Raw genomic sequence first — 13,267 nt, forward strand, 5'->3', positions numbered from 1 at the left:
CTTGAAAAGTGGTAGGTTTCAAATAGAGGTTGGATAAAGGATGCTGTGAATGTCCCGCATTGGCATGGCTGGATTAAATGACTCTTGGGATTTTTTCAACTCTACTGTTCTAAGATACTAAGTTCTTATTGAGGTATCGGCATATGTGTAGCACCATAAAGATCACCCAAAGCGAATGGACATAACAGAATAATACACTACATACATTCTTTCATGCTAGTTTATTTTTAAAACATCTTACAAGATTGTTAGCCTATATAATTTGTTCCTCTCCTACATTCTGATATCCAGGCAGATGCCCATCCTATATTTGTAATTTGTATATTAAACTATGTTTAAAACATGGTTATGACTAGTACAAAATTTATTTCCATGCTCATAACAAGTATATGGTTTGTGTGTTTAGTGGTGTGATGTTAGGCTTTGGCTGGAAATGAAGCTCTTTCCACACTCCAAGAATTTATTTATGGTTTCTTTCTAGATAATTTGATGGTTATCAAAGCCATTGCTATGCTGAAGTGTCTTCTGAAACTTTTCTCTTTACAATGTTTCTCCTGTGAGTATTCGTTGATGTGTAGTAAGGTCACTCCTCGGAAATAATTTTCACACTCTGAATATGTATTTGGCTGTCTTTCTTTGTACGTTTTAGAGATTGCTCTATCCTGCCAGCAGTACACCAGTTTTGCACATATAAAGAGAAAATAATCACACCAATCTAACCAAAACTGAAGACCTACACTTCAGAAGAAAGGTACAGGCTGTTTTGAACTCCAGTGATGCCCAGGTTTACCTTTTTACTCATCTATTCTTCTCCCTCTGCCACTTATCGCACTAAACATTCAGTTCTAGACTGGCAACTGACATGTCACGGCATACAGAATACACAGCATACAGCAAAGATATTAATTTCATTGTAATTCAATATTTTCAAGTCTTTCCAAGGTATACATGGGGGCCCATGAACATCATCCTTATTGGAAGGCTATAAGGAATAAGAACAGTTTGTATCTGTTTTTGTGGAAATTTACTTCTAACACATCCTTTCTACATTTTCTTTCTTTCCTCCATGCCAGAGTATAGGGAGAATCTACAAGAAAGTGTAGATTCTGTGGTACACAGAAAGACTGCACCTAAGACTTAAGTTTTGACTCAACTTAGGAGTATTTAAAGTTGTTTTCAACTGAGTTATCTTTTTAAAGTGAGAATGAAGTCTTCAGTTCTGTGTGGTCCTCCTATACTCTGAGTAATCATACTATTTCTCTCCTATGTGGACTTTTTGATGTTTGTGAAGGCCACTTCTTTCTGTAAATGTCTTTTCACATCCTGAGCATTTATAAGGTCTCTCTCCTGTGTGGGTTCTTTGATGGCTAGCAAGAACATTGCTGTACATGAAACACTTTCCACACTCTGAACATTTATAAGGTCTCTCTCCTGTGTGGATTCTTTGATGGCTAGTAAGACCACCTTTCTGTGTAAAGTTTTTCCCACACTCTGAACATTTATATGGTTTCTCCCCTGTGTGGGTTCTTTGATGTTTAGTAAGTCCACTCCAGTTTCTCAAGCTCTTTCCACACTCTGAACATTTGTAGGGTCGTTCACCTGTGTGGGTCTTTCTATGCTCAAAAAGATTACTGTTGCGTCTGAAGCTCTTTCCACACTCTAAGCATTTGTATGGTCTCTCTCCTGTATGGGTGTTTTGATGGCAGACAAGTCCTGCTTTCTCTGTGAAGCTTTTGCCACATTCTGAGCATTTGTATGGTCTCTCTCCTGTGTGAATTTTTTGATGTTTAGTAAGGGCCCGGTTCTCTTTGAAGCTCTTTCCACACTCTGTACATTTGTATGGTCTCTTTCCTGTATGGTTATTTTGATGGTATAGCAGACTAGCTTTTTGTCTGAAGCTTTTCCCACATTCTGAACATTTATATGGTTTCTCTCCTGTGTGAATTCTCTGATGTTTAGCAAGAATACCACTGTCGCCAAAGCTCTTTCCACATTCTGAACATTTATATGGTTTCTCTCCTGTATGGATTCTTTGATGTTTAGCAAGAACACCTCTCTGTCGGAAATTCTTTCCACACTCTGAACATTTATATGGTTTTTCTCCTGTATGGATTCTTTGATGGTTAACAAGAACGTTGCTGTGCCCGAAACTCATTCCACATATTGAACATTTATAAGGTCGCTCTCCAGTGTGGATTCTTTGGTGGTGAATAAGGCTACTTTTTTCTGTGAAGTCTTTCCCACATTCCAAGCATTTAAATGGTTTCTCTCCTCTGTGGATTCTTTGATGTTTACTAAGTCCATTAGCATATTTGTAGCTGTTTCCACACACTGAGCAATTGTATGGTCTCTCTCCTGTGTGTGTTCTTACATGCTCAATAAGGGTACTGCTGTGTCTGAAGGTCTTTCCACACTCCGAGCATCTGTATGGTTTCTCTTCTCTGTGAAGTCTTTTATGGACAAGAAGGTTAAAACTCCATTTGAAACTCTTTCCACAATCTGAGCATTTGTAAACTCTGTTTGCTACATGGACTATTTGATTTTTAGTCAGACTTTTGCACCCACTGAAGTTCTTTTTACACACTGAATGTGCAACATATTTTTCTCCTCTATGGGCTCTTTGATGCACAATAGCATGTACCTTCCACTTGAATGGCTTTCCATACTCTGAGTGTTTAACTGATTCCTTTACTCCATACACCCCTGTTGGTACTCCAGCACTTGAAACCCTAGTTAAGGTTTTTGCCCAGGGAAAGAATATTTCATTTTCCTTTCCTGTGAAACACTCTTCAAGCAGTGGGAGTTTAAGGGAGTCTCCATCTTGAGAAAAACCCAATTTCTTCCTCCACTTTTCTTTTGCTTTGGTTCTTCTTTTCTGAAGCTCTTCCTTTGTCATACTTGTTTTCACAGTTCCTGCAGGAAGAAAGACATAAATATGAGGGAAGAATTATATTACAGAACTCATTTAGAATGAAAACAAAGAAAGGAGGGTGGTGAACTGCCACTGTCAGCTCTGCTATCTGGACATCCTCCTCCAAGGTGGGACAGGGCCCTCTTCCCCTTTACAGACATTCCAACCAACTATCCCACAAGGAGGTAAGGAGATGTTTTCTTGCTAAATTTCTTCAGAGGGATTTTTCTATTGACACCCTCTGAGGCTGAGAGTGTGTGACTTGCTCAAGGTCACCCAATGGGTTCACATGGCAGAGCCAGGATTCAAACCCTGGACTCCAGAGTCACAGTTCAATACTCAAACCACTACACCATGCTGGCTCTCATGTATGGTATTATCACCTTAATAACAAGTCACGGACAAGTTGAGCAAAATTATTTAAGAATTCCACTAAGATATGAACTTGGGTACATGCAGAAGAAAAAACCTTTCTAGCATAACAGTATGGGATACATGGGATACACTGCTGATATACTTGCATTATAATGATAACTAACATTGGAAAATGTAATAGTAATTTATTAAGGACTGATGTGATTTAAAGATTAGTTACATGATAAAAATAGCTTTGAATTTGTATATTGACAGAATTTGATTTTGTTGAAGTTGTAGTTTCAGGAAAAAGGCTGGAAGGGACTACAGATCATAGAATCATAGAATTGGAAGGGATCCCATGCGCCATCACATCCAATCCCTTGCTCATTGCAGGGTCTCCACATAAACATACTGAATGATAAGAGAGAAGAAGTAGCTAAGTGACAGTTTGCATACATACGAATATTTTACGATTTGAAACATAAATAGGATTAAAAAGGTAGTGTGGAGGTGGATGCTATTATGTATTAAAATAGTTACTATTAACTGGCAGCCAGTACTCCCAGCTTTTGATGATCTGCTTGCATTTCCAAATTAAAATTTGAAATGAAGACCTCCAACTGTAACTTTTTTAAGGATCAGAGTACATAATGCAAGCACAATAAATCAATGGCAGGTTCATATTTTGGTATGTTTAATAAAGCCTGTTCATCCAGAGACACACCACCACCACCACCACAGGTGTTCAGGGCATTTCAGCACTTTTCCCTGTATTTCCAAAATGATGGAAATGTTCCATCTTTTGGATTACAACCCCTAAAACCCTCCATCCAGGATGTTTTGTATGCCCAACATGGAAATCTCTCAAACTGATACAGACCTACAGCATGAACAATTCCTGGTTCCAGGATTACTCAGACAAGGTGCTAAGGGAGCCTTACCGAGAGAGGCCACAATCTCACAAGTTTCTGCCATGATTTCTCTGTGCAGATCTTTCTGGCCAGGATCCAGAAGAGCCCACTCCTCCTTTGTGAAATACACAGCAACTTCCTGAAAGGTCACCAGATCCTGAAATAATAATAAGACGACGAGGAGGAGGGGGGGGGAGGGGGGGGAGGAGGAGGAGGAGATAATCAGCTTCTGCATGTGGCTGTGAATTTTGTTGCAAAACTTCCTTGATAGTTATGACCCCCAAATCCACAGGTTTTGTAAACCTCAGTCTCACTTAACTGAGCCCAAAAAAGAGGTTTCTCTAGGCACATGCAGGTTCTCCAGCATAACTTCATGACCAACTTCTGCTGGAAATACAGTTGGCCCTCCACATTTGCAGCTTTGACTTTTCCAGATTTGCTTAGGAATCTCTAGGTCCTCTAGGTTTATGGTCAACATCTGGCAGGATTTGACCTTAGAACTGTGCTGGAGAACCTAGAGATTCCTAGAACTAACATTTCTCAAGGGTACTTATAGGTTTCCCAGTGCAATTCTATGGTCAACCTCTGCCAGAGGTTGACCACAGAGTTCTGCTAGAGGACCTACCAACTCCTAGAGAGGTGTTCTCTCAGGTTAAAAAAAAAGTGCTTTTTTATTTGCAGTTTTTCCACTTTCATGGGGGTCCTGTGCCCCTAACCCCAGCAAATGTAGAGTGCCCACTATATAGCATTCATCCATATCCGCAATCTTCACTAAGTGTGAATAGAGTGTGACGTGCCCAAGGTAAGCCAGTGGGTTTCCATGGCTGAGTGGGGATTCAAACCCTGGTCTGTAGTCATAGTCCAATGTTCAAACACTACACTATGCTGGCTCTCATGGATTTGAATCCCAACATGCAAAAGTCTCTGTTTAGCCACCAGACTGCTAGACACAATAGGTTTTGGATCCAGCAGGGTCTTCTCAATTATTTGAGAACCTAGCCATTCAGAGTGTGTCCCCCTACTAGTTCTCCTGGAGCTTGCCTCCTAGTCTTCTTCCCCTACCTGATCTGGCAGGACTGCATCCATATCCAGTGCTGCAGGAAAAATCCTTGAACAAGGCCAGATGTTCGTCACACCACCTGTGAGGGAGACACAGTAAGTCGTGCTTGAGAAGGACTTGGCAAGTATATCACTATCAGTCACAAGAACTGCTTTTATTAATCATTTTTTATTACAGTCAGTCCTCTGTATCCACAGCTTCTGCATCCACAGTTTTCACCATCGACACTTGAAAATATATATATTTAAAAATAAATCTAAAAAGCAAATCTTGATTTTGCCATTTTATATAAAAGACACAAATTTACTACGGCGTCATACATAATGGGACTAGAGTATCCATAAATTTTGGTATCCATGGGGGGGGGGGGGGGTCCTGGAACCAGCAGATACCCAAAGCTTACTGTATATAGGGCAGAAATTATATCAACTAAGTTAAGGTCAAAATACTGATGCAATAATGTCTTCACAAAAACCCTGTTCCACAAGTAGTTGAGCTTCTTGAATTCTCACAAAAGGAGGCATCCTTGTGCTTCGGTACATTTTTCAAGCATTTTTATTCAACAACAACAACAACAACAACAACAACAAATATTATTATGTAATTGTTTGTTTTAGATCTCACCTTTCTCCAAGCACAGGATTGATGATGGTGTACAACATTTTAAAAATGCAATGCAACTTTTAAAAAACCTTCTTAGTACAAAAGTTAAATGACAATTGAACTAAATTTGAATTTAAAAACAAGTTAAAAACAGCATTGAAAACACAGTAAAAGGAAACACTACACGCAACCCCCCCCCCACTTAAGAGATCTGTATGCCACAACATAATAAAAATCAATCAATAAAAAGGTCTTTGCCAGTGGAAAGACAACAGGGATGGGGACAAACAGACTTCTTGGGAAGGTAATGCCACAACTTAGGAGCTGCTACCAAGAAAGCTTTCTTTAATGCCCTCAGCAAATACACCTGTGATGGTGTTAGGACTGAAAGAAAGCCTTCCATCGCAGACCTTAGAGCAGTATTTCCCAAATGGGACTTCAATGCCCAGAGGTCCTGGCTAACCTTGCCAACAGTAAGGAATTCTGGGAGCTGAAGGCTAAACTGGAAGACCAAAGTTTGGGAAACACTGTCTTAGAGCATGGGCAGGCTCATATAAGGAAATACCATTTTTCAAATAATTAGGATCAAAGCTGTGTAAGGCTTTAAAAGTCACAGCCAGCACTCTGAATTATGTTTGGAAATGGATCAGCAGCCAGTGGAGTTGTTTCATCAATAGGGCTATATGCTTCCTCTTATTTGTTCTGATCAGCAACCTGGCTGCAGCATTCTGGACTTGCTAAAGTTTGCGAACAGTTGACAAAGGCAGACCCCACAGAGAGTGTGTTACAGTAATCCAAATGAGTTATAAACAAGGCGTGCGTCATTGTAGCCAGATCTGATGTCTCAAGGAACAGACACAACTGGCACATCAGTTTTAACTGTGCAAACACACTCCGGGCCACCACTGAAACCTGGACATCCAGGCTCAGAATTGAATTCAGGAGAACACCTCAGCTGCGATCCTGAGATTTCAATGGTAGCATAAACCCATCCAACCTAGGCTGAATCCCTGTTCCCTGATCTGCCTTACAACTGACCAGGAGCACCTCTGTCTTGTCTGGATATAATCTTCAATTTTATTGCCTTCATTCAGTCCATTACTGACAGCAGACATTGACTTAGCACAGAGGCAGCTTCCTTGGAAATGGATGTAAAGGAAAGACAGAATTGGGTATCCAACATATGGGTGACATCCAACTCCAAAACTACAGATAATTATGCCAGTGGTTTCATATAGATGTTAAACAGCACGAGAGACAAAACTGAGCCCTGAAGGATTCCATAAGCCAATGGCCATGGGATCAAGTAGGAATCCTCCAGCACCACTATCTGAATTTGTCCCTCAAAGGAGGACTGGAACTACCAGAGAACAAGGTCCTCAAGTCTCATTCTAGAGATGTGGCTTAGAAAGATACCACAGCTGATGATATCAAAAGCCACAGAAAGGCCCAGCAGAATGAATAACGTTTTTTGTTTCAAGAAGATCTCTGGCCTCAGTGAATTCATAACAATGAAAACACAGAAAACATACTACAGCATGCCCGCATCAACTGCGTGCTTGCCATCTGCAGTTTGAACTTCTGCAGACAGCAAGCCCCAGCTTTTTCAATGGGCATGTGTACATGTGGTGACACGAGTGAGAGCATGTGCCCATTGAAAAGAACAGGACTTAAGGTCCTGTGTTTTGTGCTATCTGCTGGGGTGGGGGGGGGGGGGGGGAGAACGGATCTCCTGCAGATAGAAAGAAACTTGTAAGAGGAGGATACTGGGACCCTAGCCCTTATTCATTTAAGGAAAGCGTATTAAGGGTGGATGTAGGGCAAGTCTCATTCATAAGTAATCTTTGAATGTTCCTAAGGTAAAAAGTGGCTTCAAGGTATTGAGAAGAAGATGCATCGTGACAGGTGTGGTGAGGAAAGAATAGAATCATAAAGTTGGAAGAACCCCAAGAGCCACCGAGTCCAATCCCCTTTTGTCACACTGGACCTCACAATCAAAGCACTCCTTACAGATGGCCAACCAGCCTCTGTTTGAAAACCTCCAAAGAAGGAGGCTCCGCTACCCTCCAAGTGAGTGTCTTCCCCTGTGAAACAGCTCTTACTTTGAAGAACCTCTTCCTGACGTTTAGGTAGAGTCTCTTTTCCTGTAGCTTGCATCCATTGTTCTGGGTCCTATTCTGTGAAGCAGCAGAAAACAAGCTTGCTCCATCAATATGACACCTTTTTAAATGCTTAAACAGGGCTATCATATCAGAGCTTGGAGCCATGGGGCAGCCCTCCTCAAGGCAGGATGTACTGGGCAAAGGAAGATGTGAGATAGATGAGGGGGACGGGAGGAGCACCGATGGAAATGATGTGAGATAGGCATGAGATACGAGAAGAGGCATGACAGAAAGCGGACACTGCAGGCTTCACAGGCAGCCAGGTTGCAGATTGTGGGGAGGAGGGGCTGACAGCCACTCCTCAAGCATTATTATTACAGCCCTTGCCTTAGCAAGACTCAACATTTGCAGCACCAAGTCAGAGCCAAGGCAGAGTTGAGTAAAAACAGCTGCCTTTCCAGGGAAAAAAAGACTATAAAAAGCAGTGGAATTGCTTAGAGTGACATTTGCACCATCTAGTGATCTCTTGCTGCTGCAGCAGCTCACTCAGAACCCTACAACACATAGATGCCATATACCATAGTCCCCTCCTGATCCATTTAGGTTGACCACAAACAGCTATGCCTGCCAGAATTTTCTTCATTCCTTGGCATCATTTTCCTTTGCTTTGTCCTTTCCATGCTTTCTTACGTACCCCGAAGGTTTACCCTCGACTTATCCGCAGGTCATATTAAAATCCATAATTTTGGCCCACAAACCTGCCCTCGACTTAAACGTGAAATTGACTTATAGTCAACCATATACGGTAATCAGCTATTCCTACCAAGAGATGGAGCACCTTTGCCATTTTCTTGCTTGATCTGCCTTATCTCTGTCCTCTGATGGGTGTCCAATGGTGCATGATCAGTGAACGCAATGTCTGCATTGCCTAATTCCACCTTCATCTGAAAGAAGAGGAAAAGGATCAATGACAGGAAAAGGAACAATAAGAAAAAGAAATAAATAGCATGGGTCAAGGGCAGTAATTTGCTGAAAGACCCTATTTGCCTCTGAGCTTCACTTAAGGTACTGATTGGCCCCATACAGACAGGCCAAAATAAAGCTGCTTCTGGTCACTTTGGAGGTATGCTGTTTAAATAATGCATGCGTACTAAGAGCCTGGAAGCTGCACCAAAGCCACGATCCAGTCCTAAGGACTGGTGCACAGCTTTGGTGCAGCTTATGGACTCTTAAACAGCATACCTCTACAGTGACCCAAAGCAGCTTTATTTTGCCTTTCTGTATAGGGCCATTCTTACCTTTCAAGGCATCAATAGGCTCAGACCCAAATACCAGCAGGTCCACCTCTTACCCCACCAGTCTGACCCTGAATGATTATGATTAAGGTGAGACCCTCTTCAGAGTACTGTTGTTCTTTTTGTCTGGAACTGGGTGTAGTACCAGGCCTTTTCAATGCTTCTTTTGGTGCCGGACACCGACACACATGACTGCTGCAGCATAAGGATATGTAGCATAAGGAGCACAAGGGTATTGACAAGCTGGAATGTATTCAGAGGAGGGTGATCAAAATGACAAAATAATTAGAAACCATGACCTATGATGGGTAGCTTAGGAAACTGAGTATGTTTAGCCTGGGGAAGAGAAGGTTAAAAAGGGACAAGACAGCCATGTTTCAATATTTGAAGGAATTTCACATTGAGAATAGAGCAAGTATCCTCCTCCCTCCCCAACTGTCATCTTTTGGCCTCTGAGGGAGAGAGAAGGCTGGCCCAGTTCCATCAGGGGCTAGCCTAAAGAAGAAGAGCCCTCCCTCCGGTCCATCTGCCTTGGTCCAGGCCTCAGAGGGAGAGAAGAATGCTGGACCTGATTCCCTCCCTCCCTCACCATTCCCTTCTCCTTTTGTGTCGTGTCTTTTAGATTGTAAGCCTGTGGGCAGGGAACTATCTGTTATCCCCTCTATTGTAAACCGCTCGGATTCCCAGTGATTGGGCGGTATATAAATAAAACCTATTATTATTATTATTATTATTATTATTATTATTATTATTAAGTTTGTTTTCTGCTGCTCCAGAGACCAAGACATAGAACAGTGCATTCAAACTACAGGAAAAGAGGTTCCACCTAAATGTTAGGAACAACTTCTTGACAGTAAGAGCTGTTTGACAGAAGAATACACTTCCTCAGAATATGGTGAAGCCTCCTTCTTTGGAGGTCTTTAAACAGAGAGGGTGGATGGCTATCTGACAGGGGTGCTTTGATGTGTGTGGTTCTGCATGGCAGGACTGTACTGGATAGCCCTTAGGGTCTCTTCCAACTCTATGATTCTATAAACTTTATTAGTGGTAAATGATATATTATATGGTATGATCACAGCTCAAAATACCCTACATCTGGTGACTCCATGAATTTCATGAGTTTTCTTAGGCATGGAATATTCAGCAGTGGTTTTGCCAGTTCCTTCCTCTGAAATGTAGCATACAGCACCTGATATTTGTTGGGGATCACCCATACAAGTACTATCTGGTGCCTTTATGGTATCTAGGCAGGTTTGGGATACTTAAAATAATACAATAAATAAATAAATTATTAATTAACAATGGGATCCTAACTCAGGTATAGGCTATTTGGCAGACCCCATATGAGCAGATCTGGGATATGAGATCATCAAAACCAAATGTTCTCACCTCTTCCTCCATCTGCTTCTCCTCCTCTGCCTGACTCAGGAGGAAACCCTCTGCCAGGGCCACAGCCTGGGAACTGGTCTCTGCCCCACACTCTCGAACCCAGCTCTCCATCTCCGGGGGAAGGACAGCCAGGAACTGCTCCAGGATCACCAGGTCCAGCATCTGAGTCTTTGTGTGCTTCTCTGGCTTGAGCCATTGCTGGCAAAGGTTGTGAATTTGCCTACAAACCTCCCGGGGTCCTTTGGCATCCTGGTAGCAGAAATCCCTGAAGTGCTGGCGCTGGACTTCAGAGCTGGCAGTGTCCTTGGTCAGGTCCTTCTGGCCTGTTCTTTCCCAGAATGCTCCACTGCTTCCAGGGCCAATGGCATCGTGGCCTCTTCTTTGGGCCTCAGGGCCAGCTGGCTCTGGCTCTTCCATCACTCAGCCTCTAAAGGGGTTCAAAGGATCTCCTTGCAGGCCTGTCAATTTCTTTCTTAAGGCAAAGGAAGGGAAATGGGGTGTTAGCTTGGAACCACATGTAGCAGAAATTGTGTGTGCTTCTGTATGCACCTAAAAAAAGGAAGTGCCTTTTTTAAACTTGAAAAACCCTTTTATTGTGCTTTATTTAAACAATCAATACAATAAAACAATAAAATAAAACAATAAAATACCAAATACCAAATACCAGTGTTTCAAATTTCAGTTTTCAAGATACAGGAAGCACAACTCAATCTTGAAATCCTCACCATACAGTCAGCTCTCCATATCCATGGGTTTTTTTCTCCATAGATTCAACTGCCCATGGCTTGGAAATATTTAATATACACATTTCAAAAAGAAATCCTTGATTTTGTTATTTTATATAAGGGACATCATTTTACAATGCATCCACAGATTTTGGTATCCACGGAGGGCCCTGGAACCAAACCCCAAGGGCCATGAATCTTTCCTAGTAATAATGCGATTTAGGAGTGAGGAGCAACAAAATCAGTAGAATGATAAATACAGTCAATAAAAGTAAACCAAACTGCCAACCCCCTCCCTCAAACAAATAGGGTCTGTCTGACCTCATTTGTATCTCGAAAACAGGAAGATAATATTTTTCCACTTAAGCAATATCCCAAAGATGTTTCATCCAAGACTCTACTGATAGAGTCAGAGTCAGCTCAGAGTTTTCCACTTCGAAGCAATTTCAAGCCTTGTGATAGAGCACAAATCCCTAATTAGTTCTTTGTGTAATAACACCTCAAACCCACCAAACAGTGATACCTTTATGGGACCTACCAAAATGAACAAAAACACATGGTTGCAAGTTTTCAAAGCTCCACACTGGTTTCTTCATCAGGCAAGGTGTTGAAAACCATGCTGGAGAAAAAGAATTGAAGATATCAATCCTAGGCCTGCATTTTGGTGTTTTTGTTACCAGTTCAGATGGTATGGAGGGGTATCTCTTGTAGGCTGGCACATCTGCCTTTGGCCAACTAGGAAAGTCTGAAAGTCCAGGGAATTTAACATCCAAACTGGATTAATTCTCCAGTGTGGATGCATCCCATGTGTCTGCAACCCCTAGCATTGAGCTAAGGCAGTTAAAGCGGTCTCAAACTGGATTAATTCTGCAGTGCAGCCTCAGTGAAGAAAGTGTCACTGTTTTGAGGATTTGGGGTGTGACTGTACTTTGCTGTATGGCCAAAACAGCTACCCCTGGGTATAATCTCTGTCAGAGAATCAGAGAATCATAGAGATGGAAGAGACCGCAAGGGCCATCCAGTCCAACCCCCTGCCATGCAGGAAATCCAAATCAAATCATCCCCAACAGATGGCCATCCAGCCTCTGTTTAAAGACGTCCAAGGAAGGAGACTCTATCACCCTCCGAGGGAGTGCATTCCACTGTCGAACAGCCCTTACTGTCAGGAAGTTCCTCCTAATGTTGAGGTGGAATCTCTTTTCCTGGAGCTTGCATCCATTGTTCTGGGTTCTGTTCTCTGGAGCAGCAGAAACCAATCTTGCTCCCTCCTCAATGTGACATCCCTTCAAGTATTTAAACAGGTTTATCATATCACCTCTTAACTTTCTCTTCTCCAGGCTAAACATCCCCAGCTCCCTCAGTTGTTCCTCATAGGACATGGTTTCCAGACCCTTCACCATTTTAGTCGCCCTCCTTTGGACACACTCCAGTTTCTCAATGTCCTTTTTTAATTGTGGTGCCCAGAACTGGACACAATATTCCAGGTGGGGCTTGACCAAAGCAGAATAGAGTGGCACTATTACTTCCCTTGATCCAGACACTATACTTCTATTGATGCAACCTAGAATCGCATTGGCCTTGTTAGATGCCGCATCGCACTGCTGACTTATGTTCAACTTGTGTCCTACTAGGACTCCTAGATCCCTTCCACATGTAGTCTCGTTCATCCATGTGTAAAAAACTAGAAATCCCAGGGTTTCAAGGAGAGCAGAGAGATGCACAGTTCAGCAGAAAGCAGCTGCTGCAGAGGGATGGATGGCATGCACCACTTGACTGCGGGGGGAGCACTGGCTCAGAAAGGCGGAGAGCCCCCCCTTCTCTTCTGCGTGGTTTCTCCCGCCTCCTTCAGGACTCACCTTTGCCTGACGCCGAGGGCGCATCAGGGATTCTCCTCAAACCCCTTGGGAGGAGAAG

At 42.5% G+C, this 13,267-nt stretch overlaps 1 protein-coding gene across 1 annotated transcript; it reads right to left on the reverse strand.

The window, feature by feature from the left end:
- Positions 1-206: 206 nt before the first annotated feature.
- On the reverse strand, positions 207-13,267 carry LOC149320666 (uncharacterized). Its single transcript, XM_089503484.1, has 6 exons — positions 13,210-13,267; positions 10,629-11,100; positions 8,768-8,888; positions 5,242-5,318; positions 4,210-4,336; positions 207-2,913 (listed from the first exon to the last, which is right to left on the reverse strand). Exons 2-6 carry the CDS (start codon positions 11,043-11,045, stop codon positions 1,253-1,255), a joined length of 2,403 nt encoding a protein of 800 aa, XP_089359610.1. The 5' UTR covers positions 11,046-11,100; positions 13,210-13,267; the 3' UTR covers positions 207-1,252.

This window comes from Sceloporus occidentalis, unplaced genomic scaffold (genome assembly GCF_023333645.1).
Source record: "Sceloporus occidentalis isolate IW3139 unplaced genomic scaffold, rSceOcc1.0.p SCAF_1, whole genome shotgun sequence".
Classification (NCBI taxonomy): Eukaryota; Metazoa; Chordata; class Lepidosauria; order Squamata; family Phrynosomatidae; genus Sceloporus; species Sceloporus occidentalis.

Bases quoted from the DNA above. Each gene is read 5' to 3' on its own strand.
- LOC149320666 (XM_089503484.1), bottom strand. From the start codon at position 11,045: ATGGAAGAGCCAGAGCCAGCTGGCCCTGAGGCCCAAAGAAGAGGCCAC. The intron at 4,337-5,241 runs GTAGGGGAAGAA...TTATTATTTCAG, and splicing joins ATGCAGTCCTGCCAGATCAG to GATCTGGTGACCTTTCAGGA. The intron at 2,914-4,209 runs GTAAGGCTCCCT...TTCTTCCTGCAG, and splicing joins TGAGATTGTGGCCTCTCTCG to GAACTGTGAAAACAAGTATG.